This window comes from Pan paniscus, chromosome 7 (assembly GCF_029289425.2).
Source record: "Pan paniscus chromosome 7, NHGRI_mPanPan1-v2.0_pri, whole genome shotgun sequence".
Taxonomy (NCBI): Eukaryota; Metazoa; Chordata; class Mammalia; order Primates; family Hominidae; genus Pan; species Pan paniscus.
In genome coordinates this window covers 58,436,407-58,459,605 of record NC_073256.2, presented here as the reverse complement: position 1 = coordinate 58,459,605, position 23,199 = coordinate 58,436,407, and the positions used below count along the sequence as shown (strand labels likewise).

Sequence of the window (23,199 nt, the reverse complement as noted above, 5' to 3'; positions counted from 1 at the left end):
ATTCAGTGAAGGATGCAAGAGCGGAGCAAGTGTCCCTTGCCCAGGGATTGCCACACTAGGTCAGAGACAGGTTCACTGAGCATCATGTTTAGCTACCTTCATTAATATAAACAACTATTTTTTATCTATTCCAATGTTTGAGGATAACTGATTCTTCCAGTTTACTAACTTCTATGTAAGGAAGCCTGCCCTCTTATTTGTACTAAATTTCTTTTCATCAACTTTTGAAGGTTGTTCTATTGTTTTCACGTAGTGGGACCCCTCTGAATTCTGTCACCTGGCATATGTCTATCTTACTGAGATCACTGTGTCTCTGTTTCTGAGATTATCTATCTATCTATCTATCTATCTATCTATCTATCTATCTATCTATCTATCTGTCTAATCTATCTACATCTTTATGTGAGGCCTAAATAACAACATCTATTTATCATCTATCTATCTATCATCTATCTATCTATCTATCTATCTATCTATTATCTATCTACCTATCTATCTACCTATTTATCTACATCTTTTATGTGAGACCTAAATAATAACATCTCCATACCATCAACTTCCTTTTCCAACCAACATACGTAGTCTTTGATCCTATTTCTTCTTCCTGCTCCCTAATTTCTCTGAAGCGTCCATGAGCCTGGGTGACTCATGTCTTCCTTCAGCCTCCAGCCCTTCAGATGCTCCTTGGTGGTGTCACATTCTGTCTGCTTACATGTGACAATGCCCTATGCGCTAGATTTTTACTGGATCCTACTTCTACATCTTTTTTATTTGATGCTGTCTTTTCACCAATACTGCTAAGACACTACTACTTTTTGCTGAAGCAGAATGACAGGTGATACTTTAATATTTTGCCCAACTTAACATATTAAAGAAGGAAAAGTGAAATGACCATTTCAATAGGTGTGAAATATCTTCTATGTAAAATGATTTCAATAGATGTAAAAGAAATCCACTCATGATTAAAACAAACATGCAGAAAACTTCAGCTAATTAGGAATAAGGGATATTCTTAAATGGATAAAAGGAATCCACAGAAAGCCTATGGTGCATATTATACTTAACAGTGAAATAGTAAAAGCAATCTTTTTTCAAATGTGAAACTAAACAAGGATCAGCACTTCCACTCAATACTGTGTTAGAGGTCCTAGCCAGGAGAATAAGAAAAAAATTATTAAAAAGAAATAAAAGTTGTAAATTTTATAAATGAAGAAGCAAAGCATGCTACTCAAACAATATGATTTATGAATAGAAAACACATATAATCTACTGATAATTATTAGAATGAATAATAGTGTTTACCAAGGTGCTAGATTTAAGGTTAATATTCAAATACCAACATCATTTTTGAAACTGGCAATGAACAGGTAAGAGGCAGGTAAATAGACAGACTCCATATTTATTAGAAACAAAAATATCAAGTAACTATGAATAAAGCAGAAGATAGGTAAGCCCTTTATCTTGAAAGAAATTGAAGAAAAACTAGTAAATGAAAGGATATATTCTCTTTTTTTCATTTGTTTTAATTTTTTTTTTTTTTTTTTTGAGATGGAGTCTCGCTCTGTCACCCAGGCTGGAGTGCAATGGCATGATCTTGGCTCATTGCAACCTCCGCCTCCTGGGTTCAAGCAATTCTCCTGCCTCAGCATCCTGAGTAGCTGGGACTACAGGCATGTGTCACCACACCTGGATAATTCTTGGGTTTTTAGTAGAGATGGGACTTTGCGATGTTGGCCAGGCTGGTCTCAAACTCCTGACCTCAGGTGATCCACCCGCCTTGGCCTCCTGAAGAGATATACTCTCTTATACCATGTTCATGGACAGGAAAACTCAATATGAATACCTAAAAGAAGAAATGTATTGAAGAGAAGAGTTCTCTGTCTGGATATATTTCAGGCCATGTGACAAAAGAATATTGAGCCATATGAAGAAATGATTTGAGGTGGTTTACCCAGGAATTTTAGTTATTATTTTATGCTATTCTCTGCCTCTCTTTTTGCCTTATTCATAATACAGAAATATTGGATAATCAAAATCAAGTCATTTTTCTCCAAATTAATGTAGACATTTAATAAAATTTGTACAAAATTTCCAACATAGATATTTTATTTTATTTATTTATTTATTTATTTATTTTTGGAGATGGAGCCTCACTCTGTCACCCAGGCTGGAGTACAGTGGCATGATCGCAGCTCACTGCACCCCCCGCCTGCCGGGTTCAAGCAATTCTCCTGCCTCAGCCTCCTGAGTAGCTAGAATTCAAGTGCCCAACGTCCAGCTAATTTTTGTATTTTTAGTAGAGACGGGGTTTCGTCAGGCTGGTCTCCAACTCCTGACCTCAAGTGATTTGCCCTCCTCAGTCTTCCAAAGTGCTGGGATTACAGGCGTGAGCCACTGTGCCCAGCTCCAACATAGATTTTTAAAATGGAACTTGGCTAGATGATTCTAACAGTCTATTATGAAGGTCTTAGTCCAGGATAGCACAAGCGATGCTGGAGGAGAAAAGCAAGGTGACGGGGTTTGCTCTACTTGAAAATGAGGAATACCACAAGGCTAGAGTTTTTAAGGCAGATGATATCGTTGCAGGAAAAGACAGATAATGAAACAGAACAGAGAGCCTAGAAAACACACCCATTCATTTTAGAAAATCTGACATAAGACTGTGCTAATACTGCAGGTTTGTGCTTATCCATAGAAGGGAAATACAATTTATTTCTCATCTCATACTACTTACAGATAATTATAAGTAGCAAGTAGTAATTATATGTGAATTAAAAACTAAAAAGTGAAAGACAAAACAACTTTAGAAGAAAATACATAAAAATGTATTTATGGGCCAGGCATGGTGGTTCACACCTATAATACCAGCACTTTGGGAGGCTGAGACAGGTGGATCACTTGAAGTCAGGAGTTTGAGACCAGCCTGGCCAACATGATGAAATCCTGTCTCCACTAAAAATACAAAAATTAGACTGGTGTGGTGGCACATGCTTATTATCACAGCTACTTGGGAGGCTGAGGCAGGAGAATTGCTGAACCCAGGAGGCAGAGGTTGCAGTGAGCTGAGATCAAGCCACTGCACTCCAGCCTGGACAACAAAACGAGATTCTGTCTCAACAACAACAAAAAAGTATTTATGACTTATGATGATGGGATAATTTCTTATTCAAGACCTCTTAAACCACAGACTTTCACAAATGATTTATAGGTTGGCTATATTTAAATTAAGAACTTTTACTTTCAAAAGGCATAAGACAAACCATAAAAAATGCAACACATACAATTAACAAAAATCAGCCTTCAGAGTGTACAAAAAACATTTAAAAAAAACAAGTAAGATAAAAGCCTAATTAGTATACAAATGAGGAAAGATGGCTGGGCGCAGTGGCTCAGTCCTGTAATCCCAGCACTTTGGGAGGCTGAGGCGGGCAGATCACAAGGTCAGGAGTTTGAGACCAGTCTGGCCAACATAGTGAAACCCAATCTCTACTAAAAATACAAAAATTAGCTGGGCATGGTGGTGCACGCCTGTAGTCCCAGCTACTCTGAAGGCTGAGGCAGAAGAATTGCTCGAACCCGGGAAGTGGAGGTTGTGGTGAGCCAAGATCGCACCACTGCACTCTAGCCTGCAACAGAGCGAGACTCTGCCTCAAAAAAAAAAAAAAAATGAGGAAAGCCACATATTTTACAGAAAATAGGCACGAATGGTGAGTACCTGTATACACAGAGAGAGAGAGAGAGAAAGAAGAGATTGTTAACTCATCAGAAATCAGGGAAATCAGCTGGCCACAGTGGCACACGCCTATAATCAATCTCGGTACTTTGAAAGGCCAAGGTGGGAGGATCATTTGAAGCCAGGAGTTCAAGACCAGCCTGGGCCATGTAGCGAGACCTTGTTTCTACATAAAAATAATTTTTTAAAAATTTAAAAAGGAAATCAGAGAAATGCAAAGTAAAACCATGATGAAGCACCACTATACACCTATCAGACTGGCAATAAACAAATAAACAAAAGACTGAATGAATGAATTAGTGAATGAAGAAATGAAGTTGACAAAACTAAATGTGATGGGGAGGTGGAATTTCAACTTAGTTCAAACATTGTGAAGAACAATTTGGTGTTGGCCAATAAAACTAAAGATGAATGTAAAGTCCTGTTGAACAATTCAACTCCCTGGTGTCCACCCTACAGAAAACCTGAAATATGTAAACTTGTAGCTATGGGCATGAATATATGTAATGATATTGCTTTTCATAGCAAAACAAACAAACTCAAAACAAACAAACAGAAATAAGTGCAGAATAAGTAAATTGTAGTCTATTTGTACAAAATGCTGCTATATAGTGGTGAAAATGTGCTATGTCTATATGACCAATGTGAATGACCCTTAGTGAAATAGGGAAATTGCAGGAAGAAATTCATACATTTTAATTCTTTTTAGACAAGGTTCAAAACCCTACAAAACAAAATAATATATCATGATAATATGCTGTTTAGGAATACTTTTTTTTTTTTTTCGAAGATGGAGTCTCACTCTGTTGCCACACTGGAGTGCAGTGGCACGATCTCAGCTCACTGCAACCTCCGCCTCCTGGGTTCAAGCGATCCTCCTGCCTCAGCCTCCTGAGTAACTAGGATTACAGGCACGCCACTACGCCCAGCTAGTTTTTGTATTTTTAGGAGAGACATGGTTTCATCATATTGGCCAGGATGGTCTCAATCTCTTGACCTCATGATCCGACCACCTCAGCCTCCCAGAGTGCTGGGATTACAGGTGTGATCCACCAAGCCCGGACAGGAATACTTACTTTTTTAATAGTGAAAGTATACTGGATGTTTTATAATCATCTTAAATTAAATAAGTCTTTAAAAAATTATCTTTGATTATTTTTAAAGAAATTAATTTATGAAGTCTAGGTAAGACATGCATTTGGCACACAATTTATGAAGTTCAACAAGGTATCTAATGAGAAGTATGCTTTCCTCCCATTCCTGACCCCAGCAATCAATTCCTCTCACCAAAAGTATCCCATGGTCACTGGCTGCCTCTGGTGAATGTTTACGGAGAATGTTCTCAGATTGGCTATTGGGCAAGACTTCTAAAGCTTACAATTGACCTTTCTTCTCATCCTCTTGAGGAAGAAAATAAAAAGTTTAACAATTTTGGCCAGGCGTGGTGGCTCCCGCCTGTAATCCTAGCACTTTGGGAGACCAAGGTGGTGGATGACCTGAGGTCAAGAGTTTGAGACCAGCCTGGCCAACACAGTGAAATCCTGTTTCTACTAAAAATACAAATTAGTTGTGCATGTTGGCAGGTGCCTGTAAAAATAAAAAGTTTAAAAATTGTGGCCAGGCGTGGTGGCTCAGGCCTGTAATCTTAGCACTTTGGGAGACTGAGGCGGGTGGATCACCTGAAGTCAAGAGTTTGAGACCAGCCTGGCCAACATAGTGAAATCCTATTTCTACTAAAAATACAAAAATTAGCCTGGCGTGTTGGCAGGTGCCTGTAATCCCAGCTACTCGGTAGGCTGAGGCAGGAGAATCGCTTGAACCGAGAGGCAGAGGTTGCATTGAGCCAAGATTGCACCACTGCACTCCAGCCTGGGCAACAGTGGAAGACTCCATCTCAAAAAAAAAAAAAAGAAGCAGCAGCAGAATGAAGCCCAAGGCCAATAAACTGAGCAACCCAAAAAGTAGACAGATACAGAGAAACAGGTACACATAGTCAGGGGAGAAAGATAAACCGACAGCTAACATCTCAATAGCAACCATGGAAACCAGAAGCTTTTGTACTGATATATTCAACATCTAAAAGAATATAGCTGCTAGCAAAAATATCCTTCAGGAATTGAGGAGAAATAAGGCAACTTTTAGAGGGGAGAGTTTACCACCAGCAGACACTCACTAGAGGAAATCTTAAAGGATGTACTGAAGGAATTTCTAAAGGAGTGAGGACAAACTTTAGAAGCATTAACATGGGGCTGGGCATGGTGGCTCACGCCTGTAATCCTAGCACTTTGGGAGGCTGAGGAAGGTGGATTTCCTGAGCTCAGGAGTTTGACACCAGCCTTGGCAACATGGCAAAACCCCGTCTCTACTAAAAATACAAAAAAATTAGTGGGATGTGGTGGTGCGCACCTGTAATCTCAGCTACTCGGGAAGTTGAGGCAGGAGAATTGCTTGAACCAGGGAGGCAGAGGTTGTAGTGAGCCGAGATCATAGCATTGCACTCCAGCCTGGGTGACAGAATCAGACTCTGTCAAAAAAAAAAAAAAAAATGAAGAATAAAAAAAGCATTAACATGGGAGGGAGGGGAGTCTGAGTTCTGCAAACAGAGCTCCACACTGGAACTGATTCCCTTGCAGTCATTTTCTGTCCAACCAAACAGCTGATCAGACATGGGAGCCAGCTAGAGCTGCACTGGAGATGAATGGGGACTGCTGTATGACACGTGCTTCTGCACAGGGAATTTCCGAAGACTGCACTGGAGGAGTCATTATGTTATAGAGCCTCATGATGACAGTGAGGACAGCATGAATGGTCATGAAGATACAAAAAATGTATATTTTGTTCAAATATACATTTTTCAAAAGAAAGTTGCAGAGAACAAAATATATATTTTTTGATTGCACATGTCACTAGGATAATGAAACATGCCATATCTCAAATGGGAAATGGCCAAGAAAGTGTTAAACAACGTGTACGTGTGTTCATCAGCTTTATAACACCTGAGGCAAGTGAAAGATGCCCCCAAGAGAAATGGAAATGGCCAGTGGAGAGGATTTTCACTTTGCCATGTCTACCATAGGCTTCGACACTTACGTGGAACCTCTGAAATTATCCCTCAGAAACTCAGAAAGGCTGTGAAAGGAGAGAAGGGACTTGGTGGAGAAGTCAGAGCTACAGATGGGCTAAGTGAGGAGCTCACAGAATAGGCATTTGCTAGCCAGTCACCAGCCGGCTTCATACCTGCTGCTGGGCAACAACAAATGTTATGACTTATGTACCACCATAGCAAGAGATTTCTGGTGTTCAACAAATTCTGTTTCCATGCTCTGAAGAAATGATGGGATGGGCAGTGTAGGGAAGTGAGAGTGTGTGATTCTGGAATAGAAATATCAGAAGACAACGACTGGTGAAAATGTGTCCCTTTGTGTATTAAGTAGCTGTAATGTAACTTCCTGATGTTTGGCTAGTTGAGGTGTTAATTCTGACTAGAGAATCTTTTTCATAAAAGATATTTATTTATTTATTTATTTATTTATTTATTTATTGAGACAGGGTCTCACTCTGTCCCCAGGCTTCAGTACAATGGTGTGACCTTGGCTCATTGCAGCCTTGAGGTGCATCCTCCCACCTCAGCCTCCTGGGTAGCTGGAACCACAGGCGCTCACCACCATTCCCATCTAATTTTTGTATTTTTTTGTAGAGATGGGGTTTTGCTATGTTGCCCAGGCTGGTCTCAAACTCCTGGGCTCAAGCGATCCTGCCTTGGCCTCCCAAAGTGCTTAGATTACAGGCATGAGCCACCGCATCTGGCAATGATTTCTTTTTTTTTTACTTTAGATTTTAAAAGTATAAAATATTTTTGTTTCCTAGGAGAGTTTATTCTTCCGTAAGACTCCTGCATGTATTGTATATTACAATTTATTACTGTCAGAAATTTGTAGACAGTTTCTTATTTTCATATTGAGTCATGCCACTTTTGTAATTCAGGAAGCAGCTGGGTTAATTCATAAAGTCTGCCCTTTTAATAAAATATAGTGGTAGAGTTCATTTTGAATGCAAGTTGCTTGTATTACGAATTTGTATTTGTCTTGGTTGTATATCTTGCATGATAGTTTAGCTAGAGTTTTAGCATTTACTGTATTTATTAAAATGATTTCTTTTGTAAAGCATTCATAGCTTGAGCAGCACCATTTTTCAACAGTGTAACTGAGTAAGTGTGAATGCAGAAGAAAATATTGTCTGCCCTATTAAACTTGGTGCCAATTAGCGGCGTTTACAATGTTCATTGTGCCTGTTAATGTAGTTTTAGTTATTGGAGCTTTTGTTAACACTAGACTTGTTTTTGAGTTACATTATTAAGAGTGTTGGAATTCATTTAAGTTTAATGTAGTTCTAGTGCTTGTAAAATGGTGCCCTTTCATTTAGTATAATTTTTTTCAAACCGTATCTTCAAGTACTATATTATTATCCTTCAGAAGAATTTTAGGCTGGATGCGGTGGCTCATGCCTGTAATTCCCAGCTGTAGGGGCCAGCCCTACAGGGTCTGTGGGTTTTTCTCCTCGAGTGCGGAGACAAGAGATCGTAGAAATAAAGACACAAGACAAAGAGATAGAATAAAAGACGGCTGGGCCCGGGGGACCACTACCACCAAGATGCGGAGACCGGTAGTGGCCCCAAATGCCAGATTGAGCTGTTATTTATTAGATACAAGGCAAGGGGCAGGGTAAGGAGTATGAGTCGTCTCCAATGACAGGTAAGGTCACGCAAGTCACGTGTCCACTGGACAGGGGACCCTTCCCTGTTTGGCAGCTGAGGCGGAGAGAGAGAGGTGACAGCTTACGCCATTACTTCTGCATTTCAAAGACTTTTAGTACTTTCACTAATTCTGCTACTGCTATCTAAAAGGCGGAGCCAGGTGTTCAGGACTAGGAGCGTGACCGCTGAAGCACAGCATCACAGGGAGACGGTTAGGCCTCCAGATGACTGCAGGCAGGCCTGACTCATGTCAGGCCCTCCACAAGAGGTGGTGGAGCAGAGTCTTCTCTAACTCCCCTGGAGAAAGGGAGACTCCCTTTCCCGGTCTGCTAAGTAACGAGCGCCTTTTCTTTTCTTTTTTTTTTTTTTTTTTTTTACTCTTAGGTATAAAGTTTATTGAGATTTTTATATAGCAATGAAAATAAGCATGACATATCTCAGATCTATAGGAAATCAGGGAAGATTAAACAAAAATAAAAAGTATATTTAAAAAGAGTGCCTTTTCTAGGCACTGACGCTACCGCTAGACCACGGTCCGTTAGGCGACAGGCATCTTCCCAGACGCTGGCGTTACCGCTAGACCAAGGAGCCCTCTAGTGGCCCTGTCCGGGCATAACAGAAGGCTCACACTCTTGTCTTCTGGTCACTTCTCACCCTGTCCCTTTAGCTCCTATCTCTTTATGGCCTGGTTTTTCCTAGGTTGTAATTGTAGAGCAAAGATTATTATAATACTGGAATAAAGAGTAGTGCTACAAACTAATGAAGAATGATATTCATATGTAATCATATCTATAATCTATTTCTAGTATAACTATTCTTATTCTGTATATTTTCCTCATTATACTGGAACAGCTTGTGCCCTCTGTCTCTTGCCTTGGCACCTGGGTGGCTTGCCGCCCACACCCAGCACTTTGGGAGGCCGAGGCAGGTGGATCACTTGAGGTCAGGAGTTAGAGACTAGCCTGGCCAACATGGTGAAACCCCATCCCTAGTAAAAATACAAAAAATTATCCGGGCGTCGTGGCATGCACCTGTAATCCCAGTTACTTGGGAGGCTGAGGCAGGAGAATTGCTTGAACCTGGGAGGCAGAGGTTGCAGTGAGCCGAGATCACGCCACTGCACTCCAGCCTGGGCAACAGAGCAAGACTCCATCTCAAAAAAAAAAAAAAAGAAGAAGAAGAAGAAGAGGAGGAGGAGAGGGAGGAGGAGAAGAAGAATAAGAATAAGGATAATTTTATAGGCTGATGGTAAGTGTCCTCATTTTGCCTTTTAATTGAAATGTTAAGGTTCCTATTATACCATCAGGCATCATTGTGTGTACAGACCTTTTGCATGAGTGAGTGAATGGCTGGAGAAGCGAGCGAGGGCTGTGAACAGTGTGAATAGAGGCCGTCAACTAGTAGTGTGCTCTTGATCTTTGCAGTAAACTAAGCTTAGATAATATAACATCATATAATTTTTTAGTATTTACTTTGGTTGTTTCTTTTTTAAAGTGAGGAGTTGTATTTTCCCAATTATTCTTTTGGTGTTAATTAATCTGAAGGTTTTTTTTAAATGGTTAATATTAAAAATTGCTATTATGCAGTCTGCCTAAAAGGAAGTTTGAGTAAATGTCATTTCTGAAGGATACTCCAGTTTATAAGGTAGGAACAATTTCCCAGATTCAGGCTGAACCGTAGGAACAATTTCCCAGATTCAGGCTGAACCGAGACATTTACTCTGCCAGAAGGACCCTCTGGGGCATATTTGGGCTAATCGGAGTTTAGTAACTTCCTCACTTTCTAACCCTATTTAAAAAATAATCAGTCCAGGCGCGGTGGCTCACTCCTGTAATGCCAGCACTTTGGGAGGCCGAGGTGGGCAGATCACCTAAGGTCAGGAGTTCGAGACCAGCCTGACCAACATGGAGAAACCCCGTCTCTACTAAAAATACAAAATCAGCCGGGTGTGGTGGCACACGCATATAATCCTAGCTACTCGGGAGGCTGAGGCAGAAGAATCACTTAAACCTGGGACGCAGAGGTTGTGGTGAGCCGAGATGGCGCCATTGCACCCCAGCCTGGGCAACAAGAGCGAAACTCCATCTCAAAAAAAAAAAGAAAGAAAGAAAAAGAAACAATCTTCATTATAGAAAATTCAAATTGAAAAGAAGGAGGGAAGAAGTTAAGCAAAATCAACTATCATCCTCTGTGTTGAAATAATCAACGTAAATATTTTAATAAATACCATTTGTCCTTTTATTTTGCTAAATATGTATATTTTTATTAAAATGCACTCATATTATGCAAGTTATGTAGCCTGCTTTTTTCACTTAACAATATATTGTGAACATCTTTTATTTATTTATTTTTTTGGGGACAGAGTCTCACTCTGTCGCCCAGGCTGGAGTGCAGTGGCAGAATCTAGGCTCACTGCAACTTCCATCTCCCAGGTTCAAGTGATTCTCCTGCCTCAGCCTCCTGAGTAGCTGGGATTACAGGCATGTGCCACCATGCCCAGCTAATTTTTGTGTTTTTACTGGAGATGGGGTTTCACCACGTTGGCTACCCTGCCCTCGGACTGACCTCATGTGATCCACCCGCCTCTTCCTCTCAGTGTGCTGGGATTACAGGCTTCAGCCACCAGGTCTGGCCTGTGAACATCTTTTCTAGGTCAAAAAGAAAAATAAAGAGATGTTTGTATGATTTTATTATCATATAGAATTTATTAAAGAAGAATCTCAGTGTTAATTACTTTCCAATTGAGTTTAGACAAAATAAGTTCACAGGCTGAGATGGAAAATTCCTTCCATGAAATCAAGTGAACTAATGAGAAAGGAACAGTAGCAGAAGTTCACACTACAGCTTAGCCCCAATTTACTCAAAAAGAAACCTGATTTAAACGCATACATTAAATGGTTAGGAAGAAACCCTTCAACTCCTCATTACTGCTAAAAGAAAAAATTCTTAACGCTGCCAATGCGCCGATGGGTCAAGCAAAAGCTGGAAATTCTGTTAATTTGGAAGTAAATAAAGGCAAACATTTCCATGGCTTCTTGGGGAGAAAAATATCCTTCACCTTTTCCAAGAAGAACATTACTTCCTAGAGAACAGGGGCGATCAGTAAGCATGCCAAAAAAAGAAGAAAAAAAAAAACACATGTCTTAATAATCTCAACACTTGAAAGTCTGAAAATAGTTTAACCTTCCAATGAGTCAGAAAGCTCAGATCTGGCTGAGTCTCTGGAAATCAGCTCCAAAGAAGGACTGGATGCAGACACACACGGTTGACAGGCGGCAGGCAGTGGCAGACTGACATAGATAGGGTTATGTTTCTAGTACCGTGTGGACTTCTGCCTTATGGGGGCAGATTATGAAAATAGACCGGGCTGGTTCTGTCTTCCACTCAGAAGTGAGCACTTTACAAAACTGAGAAAAGCTGGGCAAAGGACTAGTGACTCAGGTACCAGGAGGGTGGCTCTCCAAAACGCCACTGCAGTCTGCAACAGGCATTTTCTACTCAGCCCTGAGTGTGAAGGGCTCTACGTGCCTGGAAAGGAAGTATTTATGGATGAAGGGATTAGAGCTCATGACTCTTGCTAAAGCTGGGCTCTGAAAGAAGCAATTGTTTGGTACGCTCCATTTTGGGGAATGGAAGCAGAGGGAAAAAGTCCAGCCAAGCTCTATTTATCACGCAGAAGAAAGTTTATCATTACAAACCAGAGACAATGACTGGAGCATTCAGGTGATTCCTTAAATCTTGCGGTTCTAGTGTGTGTTACTATTTTTGTAACTTTATTTCTTGTGGTTACTATTGCTGCATAGAAACCACTCCAAACATAGGGTTGTGAAAAAACCACTATATTCTGTTGATGGGGAATCTGGGCAGGACAAGATGGCAATGGCTTGTCTCTGCTCCACAGTGGCTGGTGCCCCAGTTGGGAAGACTTCAAGACAGGACATAAGTTGGGATGGGAGCCTAGAACCATCTGAAGGTACCTTCACTCCTGGGCAGAAGCCAACTGGAGAACCCACACATGGCTCTTTGATGTGGTTTGCCTGTGTCGTTTGCACAGCAGAGTGATCTCAGGGTAGGTGGACTTTTCACCTAGTGGCTCAGGACACAAGGTTAAACCTGCATCACCTCTTCTAGTCTTGCCTCAGAAGTCTGTGCTATCCCCTATACTACATTCTATTGGCAACATGTACATCACAAGTAGGGGCACAGAGTCCACCCCTGGTCGAAAGGAATGCCCAGGCCACGCTGTGGAGGAGCGTGCAGGATGGCACAGGGCCATCTTTAGAAAACACAGTCCAATCCATTCAGCTATTTCTCCATATAGATGAATGTGACTAGGAGTAAAACACTGAAACGAAATTATGTCTGTGTGGGAAAATGTGCCTTTTGAGAAAACAAGGGCGGTAGCCCTGGGACCTCCTTAGACGATGAGACCTCCTGCAGAGGCTGAGCAGGAGAACACAGTGGGTTGGCCTGGGCCTAAGAAGTGAGTCTGAGCTGGGCGCAGTGGCTCACGGCTGTAATCCCAGCACTTTGGGAGGTCAAGGTAGGCAGATCACCTGAGGTCAGGAGTTCGAGACCAGCCTGGCCAACATGGCGAAACCCCATCTCTACTAAAAATACAAAAATTAGCCGGGCATGGTGGTGCATGCCTATAATCCCAGCTACTAGGGAGACTGAGCCAAGAGAATCACTTGAACCCGGGAGGTAGAGGTTGCAGTGGCACTGCACTCCAGCCTGGGCGACAGAGTGAGACTCCATCTCACAAAAAAAAAAAAAAAAAAACGAAGTGAGTCTGAAAGTGAGCCCTAGGAAAGCCTGTGACAGTTAGACACTGCATGTACCATCTTACTGCTACGTACACTGGGACCTGGTGGAAGGTTTCTCATAATCTTCCAAAATTGCTTCCTTTTGCTCATCCATGTGATCTGAAGACACCTGCACTATCTCCCTAATAGCCTTGATATCCTAAGTGATGGACTCAGGCTTTCTTGGCAAAGCTAAAACACATCTCATCTCATTTCAGCTTGGCAAAGCCACCATACAACTTAAGGGAGCTGTTTGGCAGAAGACCTACTGATGTGATCATGAGGGCTTTAAAATTAAAATTCAAGGAAATAGAGAAAATACAAATATAAACTATAAAACCAGGAAGTGGATAATACCTAATCCTGTGACTTCAGATAGATTTCTACTAATGCTGAGAGGCTGGGATGACAAATTATATTTACTTTTTTAATACAAGATAATAAAGCTTGGCAGTACCTAGCGTCTTTCTCCCTCCCTCCAGTCCTGCTTCTTGTAAACACTCTCTTTTCCCAGAATCTTTCTTTCCTACAGGGAAGCAAGATTCAGGGAAAATGATACTTAGACTCTGATATTCTCTTGTTAAGAAACCACACCCCTCTCTCACATCCTCCTAAGCACATACATTCTTCAGATTCCTCTGAGAGAAGAATTTGAAGAGCCTTCCAGATGCTGGAAACTGAATGCAGTAACCAGAATAAGATGTAACCGGTCCAGGAAGGTTGCGCCCCATAATTGACCATGCCTGTGTTAAGCAGATTAACAGGGAGAGGCTCCCTAATGGAAACCGATATTTATTGTGGAATAGGGCATTGCAATGGGAATACGTGTGCCATAACAAACCATGTGGGTATTCAGAAAGATAAAGGAAGACAAAGGTTTTTAAAGGAAAAATGAGGACAATTACATAACTTTTGAGATCATTAACCTTGGCTATGAGCATCAATAAAAAGGGTGGCACAAGGCCGATGCTGGAAAGGCAGTTGCTGGGCAGATGTTGTTGTGTAAGTATTTTTTTGTGTATGTAAGGTTGTGATGGCCTTTGTGCAAGGTGGTGATTTTTTCAGTCCTTTGGAAAAGATTTTGTTATCAGGCATTTATACACGGGAGCTCTCTCTTTGTAGCCTTCCCCAGCTCTATTTGTCAAGGTTTAAAAATTTTTCTTCAACACAAGTGACTCCATGTTGATTCTGACAACTTTCCTACCTTTGACAACTCAGCCTGCCCTAGCTACAGAAAGGGAACACAGGCCATCCATTAGACAAGGCTTAAAACCAAGGTCAGACATCTCAGGAACCAACACAGGGGGTTAGAATAAAAGGGGCATTACAGAGTGTAGACAACCTGCTCTGCAGTACCTAACACTGCAGGATGGGGCACGCGCGATCAACATTACTGTGCATCCCATCCCCTCCTCTCTAGCTTCAGGCAAGACCTCAACATGCCTAAGAAATATCTGGCCACTGCAGAAGGGAAACCACCTTAATCATGGGAGAATATGAAGGAGAGGGAGAATACAAAGCTGTGACAATAGCTCTCCAAGATAATACGTGTTTTAACCTAAAACAAAGATAGTCCACCAGCGTCATCTGGTGGATGAATGTATTATCACCCCCTTCAGGACATGCCTGGTCTCCAGGCCCTCTTCCCCTAAGCAGAGCCCAGGACCCCTGGGGGATCCTTCAGGAGCTTCGGAAGCATCTTACCATGCATCTGTCCTAAGGTTTTGGTGATGTCCTGAATAGACAGTCTCAGTCGCTGCAGGGCTTGGAGCAGGGCCTCCTGGTTGGGCTGCAAGATAGCATTCGTGGCCTGAACAAGAGCCTAGGGATGAGATTCATGTACACAACTTATTAGCACTCCCTTAAAGTCCATGCAGGCAGAGTAAGCCTCATACTGTGGGAACCCAGGGGAGGACCGGACAGTTTGTCAGAGCTTCCTCGGAACGTCCTAAGCTAGATCCACTGTGGGGTCGGCCTGACAGCCAGAAGCTCCCTGGGGACCTCCCAGACAGACCCCTAGGTAAGTGTTTCTGGAATTTCATCTGGCTGTTACTTCTTGCACCTCCCAAGGGCCTGAGTACTATTATTTTACTCTTCTTCTCTCGGATTTGTCACATGTTATGATCAGTTCTACTGCATCTTTGCTCCGAAGCTCTCATATAAAGTCAGATTTAAATCTGTGTTGAAATCTGTGTCCCCACCCAAATCTCATCTTGGATGGTAATCCCCACAGGCTGATGGAAGGACCTGGTGGGAGGTGATTGAATTATGGGGGTGGGCTCTCCCATACTGTTCTCATGATATGAGGGAGAGTTTTCACAAAATCTGATTGTATAAAAGTGTTTGGCAGCTCCCCGCTTTGCTCTCTCTCTCTCCTGCTGCCTCGTGAAGAGGTTCTTGCTTCCCCTTCACTTTCCTCCATGGTTGTAAGTTTCCTGAGGCCTCCCCATCCATGCAGAACTATGAGTCAATTAAACTTCTTTCCTTTATAAATTACCCAGTCTCAGGTAGTATGTTTATAACAGTGTGAAAATGGACTAATACACAGAGAGATTCTACAGAGCCCCCAGCTCTAGAATCCCCTCTGCTGGGAAGACTTCCTTGTCTTCCTTGAGTCTCTACTTCATCTGAACTACACTTGGAAGGCTGATATTTGACTCTGTATCTTCTAATGGACTAAACACATGGATGAGAACTAAAGTAACCATGGAGTTTAACTACTGAGAGAGAAAGAAAGCGCTATAATATACCAGCAATGGGTCACCCTATTGAGGACCAGTAGGTGCTCAACATATGCTTATCAAAGGAGGTAGTGTTGGCTGGGCAGGGTGGCTCACACCTGTAATCCCAGCACTTTGGGAGGCTGAGGCAAGCGGATCACTAGGTCAGGAGTTCGAGGCCAGCCTGACCAACATGGTGAAACCCTGTCTCTACTAAAAATACAAAAATTAGCCAGGCATGGTGGCGTGCACTACTTAGGAGGCTGAGGGAGGAGAATCGCTTGAACCTGGGAGGTGGAGATTGCAGTGAGCTAAAACCACGCCATTGCACTCTGGCCTGAGTGACAGAGCGAAGGCAGAAATCTAACTGAAATATTTTTAGGCAAGGCATTAACGCTGTAGTTGATCACAGGCTGCATCACTGTCTTTTGTCTTCTATCCAGCCTTCCTGGTACCTGTCTGACTCCTGAAGAATTTCCAGTTTGAGGCCTGGTGCAGTGGCTCACACCTGTAATCCACGTTAATCCATCTTCATCCACTGTATCCATCATAAGCTGCTGTCAGGGCTGGGAAAATGTCTGTCTTGTTCGATCTAATTTCCCATTGCCCAAACCAATGCCTGTTTGTTGAATGGACAAAAGGTCCATTCCAAGTTTTATAGGAATTGAGAAAAGGGAGCAAATATGGTGGCCTAGAGCTTAGATCTCTTCTCTCAGACTTGAACTAAGCAGGACAAGGTCTATATTCATTCGTATTGAGAAATCCACTGCAGGAAAGGCACTGAGTGGGAAGTAAAGCTCAAGCTCATTTAAAAAGAAAAGGTGCTATCAAGTGAGAAGATACCTTTATCCCAGGCACTGCTGCTTTCTCCACCAAAGCAGTCACCAGTATAAAACCATGCAGGCTCTCTCCCCCAGGAAATGAGATGATGGTCTCCAGGTTCCTTGGGAAGGAGAGGAGCACATGATTAGAGGTGTGGAGACTGTACCGTGAGTACTCACTGCCCAGAGGTCCCTGCCGAGTTAGATAACTGCAGGGTGGAATCACTGCACAACTTTTTCCTCTCCATAAGACAGCCCTGAGGATGGGCATCTACCTTCAGCAACATTCAGGGAGGAAAGAGAAGAGATAAGTTCAATTTCATGTTCACCTGACAGGCAGCCTCCCAATGTCTAGCATGGCTCTGATGGTCCTGGACCATCTCCGCAGTGGAATAACTGGCTGAATGAGAAGTTCCTAGTAAGAGATGTAGCTGATTCTCCACAGGGCTAGAGAGACCCAAGCAACAGCTAAGTCCATGCTCTTTTTTTTGCAGGTATGAAACCATGGTCCAGAGAAGCAAAGCAGCTTGTCCAAGGTCATATAGCCAGCTAATCGCAGGACCAGGCTGGGAAGAGTTTCACAACTCAGGCCAGTGCTGCCTCTAATCCGTTTATATGTGTATTAGTTCGTTCTTACACTGCTATAAAGAACTACCTGAGACTGGGTAATTTATAAAGAAACGAGGTGTAATTGACTCAGAGATCCTTAGGCTTACCAGGAAGCGTGGCTAGGAGGCCTCATGAAACTTTTCAATCATGGTGGAAGGGTAAGCAAGCATCTTACATGGCGGCAGGAGGTGGGGGAAGTGCCACACTTTTAAACCATCAGATCTTGTGAGAACTGGCCAGGCACAGTGGCTCACGCCTGTAATTCCAGCACTTTGGGAGAGCGAGGTAGGCAGATTACCTGAGGTCAGGAGTTCGAGATCAGCCTGGCCAACATGGTGAAACTCCGTCTCTACTAAAAATACAAAAATTAGCTGGGCGTGACGGGGCATGCCTGTAATCCCAGCTACGCAAGAGACTGAGGCAAGAGGTTGCAGCGAGCCGAGATGACGCCACTGCACTCCAGCCTGGGTGATAGAGTGAGACTCTGTTGCAATAATAATAATAATAATAATAATAATGAGATGTTGTGAGAACTCACTCACTATCATGAGAATAGCATTGGGGAAATCCAACTCCATGATCCTGTCACCTCCCACTGGATCCCTCTCCTGACATGTGGGGGTTACAATTTGACATGAGATATGGGTGGGAACACAGGGCCAAATTCCATCTATCTATCTATCTATCTATCTGTCTCAATGCTGTACAATCGAATGGGATCTGGAAGGCTGTTACAAAGGAATCATTTCTAAATGATCTGCTGTCATTTAAATGGAGTAAAACATCTACAAAACCTAAAACCTTAACTCTATGGATCATATTTGCCCTTCATATTTTAAGCATGAGACAAAGATGAAAAACAAACCAATGTCAAACCAAACCAAACCAAGACAAAGTCAAGACTTACATTGTTCCAGCAGCAACATTAGCTTGGGAAATGATGTCTTCACCTTCTGTGCCCCCATCTGCCCAGTTTTTCTACTGGACACTCTTATTTGATGAGTTTGGCGATAGAAGCTGAGGTTTGGTGATGGGAGAGGCAACACTGGATCAGAGGCTATTTTTGTTTTCCAGGAGAAGCGGAGCCTAAGGATGTGTGGACCAGACCTGCCCCATGAGCTCCAGTCTATGTAATAACAAGGTCTTTTGAAGGGATTTTTCTGTAGCCAATCTGCAATCTGGCCTCCCATAGAAGATATAGTGAGATGAGAAATATTTTTTTCACACTATTAAACTTCAACTGGGTGCAGTGGCTCACGCCTGCAATCCCAGCACTTTGGGAGGCCAAGGCGGGTGGATCACCTGAGGTCAGGAGTTCAAGACCTGCCTGGCCAACATAGTGAAACGCTGTCTCAACTAAAAATACAAAAATTAGCCAGGTGTGGTTGTGGGTGCCTGTAATCTCAGGTACTCGGGAGGCTGAGGCAGGAGAATCCCTTGAACCCAGAGGCAGAGGTTGCAGTGAGCTGAGATCACACCACTGCACTCCAACCTGGGCAACAGAATAAGACTCAGTCTCAAAAAAAAAATTAAACTTCAAAGAGTTACTGAAATTTGATAAAGTTTCATTTTGTTTTGTTTGCATTGCACATTACTTGTTTTATTATGTACAGACTGGAAAATACAGTAAAAAAAAATCCCTTATCTATACAAGGAAGAGGCAATCACTGTTAATTTTTAGACTGTGAATTTTAGGCACATTTCCTTCTAGTATATTTTTTATGCATTTTATATGGTTGATATTATACTATACATATAATTTAGCATGCTTTGTTCTTTGTTTTATTGTAAGATTTTAAATTTGGCCTGGATTCTAAAGTGCGTAAATGACTTCTGAGAACTTACCCAATTTCCAGGAATCTAGCCCAATTTCAGTTATTGATGACCACCAAGAGAGAAAAAAAATAAAAGAACAATTCAGTTTGTAAACCAGATATATTAATAACTTCTAGGGTCACATGTCCACAGGCATGCACACTTGTGTGCAAGGCACTGCAGACACACACACATCCACACTTACTTTGAATTCTGCAAGTTGTGGCTGGACTATGGGGTGCTATGTGATAAAGGGTGAGCGACATTTCCACTCACATCCCAGCCCCAGAATATTTGGCCTGTGGCCATCTTAATATATTATTAGGCTGGGCGCAGTGGCTCATGCCTGTAATCCTAGCACTTTGGAAGGCTGAGGCAGGTGGATTATGAGGTCGAGGATTCGATACCAGCCTGACCAACGTGGTAAAACCCCATCTCTCTAAAAATACAAAAATTAGTCGGGTGTGGTGGTAGGTGCCTGCAATCCCAGCTACTCAGGAGGCTAAGGCAGGAGAATTGCTCAAACCCAGGAGGCAGAGGTTGCAGTGAGCCGAGATCATGCCACTGCACTCCAGCCTGGGAGACAGAGGGAGACTCCGTCTCTGAAAATAAATAAATAAATAAATAAGTTATTTCACTCATCTTACATTTTTGTATTTACCACAACCCCACATTTTATTCTAGCTAGTTGATTCCTACTCAACTTTTAGGATTTGCCTTACATCAAGTTCTGCCTCATCACCAAGATTTTTACTGACTTGTAAAGCCTGCATTGATGTCATTTCTCTGAAATTCTAAAGGACATATTGTTTGAGTCACTCTTTGACATTTGTCACATAGTGTCTTGTTATTTAACCACATGGGGAGTACTTTGCTTCTATTTCTTTCATTTCTTCATAGCACTTAGCTCTGTGTTAGGCATATTAAAAGGCTTCAAAAGATAATTACCAAGCAGAATAACTGGTGAGACCCAGGACTGTGTCCGCATCTCTGGAATTAAACTAGCCCTTCACTCTTACTCCCTAGGAAATTATTAATAGCTTTTTTGTTATTGTTTTGTTTTGTTTTGTTTGTTTTTGAGATAGGATCTCACTCTGTCGCCCAGGCTGGAGTGCAGTGGTGCAGTCTCAGCTCACTGCAACCTCTGCCTCCCAGGTTCAAGTGATTCTCCTGCCTCAGCCTCCTGAGTAGCTGGGATTGCAGGCACCCACTGCCACACCTGGCTAATTTTTGTATTTTTAATAGAGAGGGGGTTTGGCCATGTTGGCCACGCTGGTCTCAAACTCCTGATCTCAGGTGACCTGCCCACCTGGGCCTCCCAATGTGCTGGGATTATAGGCGTGAGCCGCTGCACCTGCCTGTTGTTGCATTTTTGACTACCATTCTAGTACAGTCATTTTTCCCTTCAACCTTCTCTTATTCTGTCTTTCTCTTTGAGTAATAAATCCAGCTTATTCAATATTCAGTACCTTGAACAGAATAAATTACGCACATATATTTATTATTTTTTTCATCCAAATTCTTACCCAGATTCAGCAGCTTTCAGTAGTCACCCATTTTATTATTAAAGCATAATTAATCAAGGATCACAATTCATAATTGCAGAAAACATAAAACTCCAGGGCTCAGAGCTCCCGAGAGAGATGAGATGGCCGAATCTCACTTCTTCCAATGGGGCACATAATTTTTTTTTCTTTTGAGACAGAGTTTGTCACCTAGGCTGGAGTGCAATGGCATGATTTCACTCACTGCAAACTCTACTTCCTTCGTTCAAGCAATTCTCCTGCCTCAGCCTCCCGAGTAGCTGGCATTACAGGTATGTGCCACCATGCCAGGCTAATTTTTTTGTATTTTTAGTAGAGACGGGGTTTCACCATGTTGTCCAGGCTGGTCTTCAACTCCTGACCTCAGGTGATTCACCTGCCTCAGCCTCCCAAAGTGCCGGGATTACAGGGGTGAGCCACCGGGCCCGGCCGGGGCACATAAATTAGTCTTAAAATCTAGGCTGTCTACTAAATATGTAACCCTTTTAAGTAGATTCCCATCATCGCCTCTGGCAATCCCATGGCTGAGGAAGTTCTTCCTCATATCAAACCTCAGTGAATCTTCAGCTGTTGTAGTCAGCCACAAAAGAAAGTGCTGTCTCTTTCATCTAGAGCTGAAATAAATTTGGCTGCAAAAATTAAGGTGAAAGGAAAATTTAACATTTCAGATCATCTGTCTAAATCTATTTGTTGAATTTCTTGTTTGTTAAAATCTCATGCTATTCCTTCTGTAGACAAATGGCCCTATTCCCAGCCCAACTGTCAAAGGAATGATGTGACTTTGGTGGAATAGATGGAATTATTAATCAAATTCTCAATCCAACCCACCTGGAGCATCTGCTCTGAATTCATCCATAATCATTCTCTTCTGATCATTATATAATGATTACTTATCAAAGCCAACTAGTTTTAACCTGATATGAATGGAGGGCATCTTAGGGAATAAACAGTTTGAAGAGAAACAACAAATAAAAGCTGATTTTGCAGGAGCTTGAAGGTCAGGTTGAGAAATTCACACGTCATGTGGAAACAAACAAGACAAAATGGTCTGAGCCAATGTGTTCAGAATGGATTAAGAGGAAACTTCTGGGGCCTGTGATATTTGAATTTTGGTCAAGCTCACCCCTTCTTTGGAACCATACGGCAGACCATAAATATGAACTTCCCTAATTATAAAAAAAAGCCTGGGTGTTTCCTGGGGGAAAGTTATGGAAATTCAAAGCATTCTCTTCCTTCCTTACCCGTCTGGATCTTTTTTGGTCCAGTTCATCAGCACCAAGTCTGAGTGGACCAGGATAGGAGGGAGCCCCAAGTTCCTGGAGACTTCGACAAATGGAAGGGCAAGATTCCTTGGCAGGACCTTTCAGATATAAATCCAGACAAATAGCATATTCTAGAAAGCTTGCAGCAGAGGAAATAACCATGGTTGTCTTTTATTTCAGCAATCCTGTGGTACAGAAATGACCTGGGAACCAAGCTTGAATTACCTGAGTGATGCACATTCATATGCTGCACACATATCTTTCTGTTAATGACCCAGTGGAAATACTGCTTATGAGTACACGGTGCAATATATGTGAAAATTACAACGCTGGACCACACATACATATAGAATATAAAATAACCTCTGTAAACTGACTGTGCAAAGAAAGGCATTACCAAAACAATTAAACATAAACTGGGGCCCGAGAAGATTATCAACGGAAAAAAATTTTGATAGATAGGTAAGTAGATGGATGGATAGAAATATATATATATGTATATACACATATATACACACATATAGAGAGAGAGAGATGATAGATACATAGATAGATGATAGCTAGCTAGATAGATAGATGATAGATCGATAGACAGATGATAGATAGATTTATTGATTGACCGACTCATAGAGATACAAAGCTAGATGCAGAAACCTGTGTGTGCACCTAGGTATGAGCCTGGGAGACCACAGTGCCCTAGAAAAGCATGAGGACAGACCGCCTCAGCCTGTGGGGAAACTGACTCCGTCTTTTACTCCATAAGTCAAACCCAGTAATACCTTCAAGTAAGCCACCACAGGACAGACCCCCTTCAACCTTTTTTATCCAAGGAACCCTCCACGGCGCTTTATCAGCCACAAGTCCAGAAAAGCTGCATGAGGTTCTCTATCGGAGGTAAAGGCTGAACAAGTCTAGATTCAAACCGCATCCTTGTGCCCCCTCTTCCATCTCCATTTTCATTTCTCCTTAAGGTAAAATATCCATTAAGAATGCCCTGCTTTTGCGTTCATTTTTCCCTTGAATTTTTTCTCAGGTGGAAAACAATAAAGAGCTTTAATGAGTCTTGCAATGTGAACCTCGGGTAAACTTTCCTCAGAAGGCATTGGAAAGCCAGGTACTTTCTGAGCTGAAAAGTCA

General features: G+C 42.1%; 1 protein-coding gene and 1 pseudogene across 1 annotated transcript in view; one reads left to right on the top strand and one right to left on the bottom strand.

The window, feature by feature from the left end:
• Positions 1-23,199, bottom strand: part of IDO2 (indoleamine 2,3-dioxygenase 2) — a 53,574-nt gene that overhangs the window by 11,491 nt on the left and 18,884 nt on the right. Inside the window, exons 5-8 of the mRNA XM_055116032.2 lie at positions 22,042-22,160; positions 19,287-19,301; positions 16,855-16,954; positions 14,996-15,113 (exon numbers count right to left, since the gene is read on the bottom strand). Coding sequence (XP_054972007.1) covers positions 14,996-15,113; positions 16,855-16,954; positions 19,287-19,301; positions 22,042-22,160 — 352 coding nt within the window. The remainder of the gene's footprint in view (positions 1-14,995; positions 15,114-16,854; positions 16,955-19,286; positions 19,302-22,041; positions 22,161-23,199) is intronic.
• LOC129398536 (nuclear transcription factor Y subunit beta-like) lies at positions 6,428-12,152 on the top strand (annotated as a pseudogene).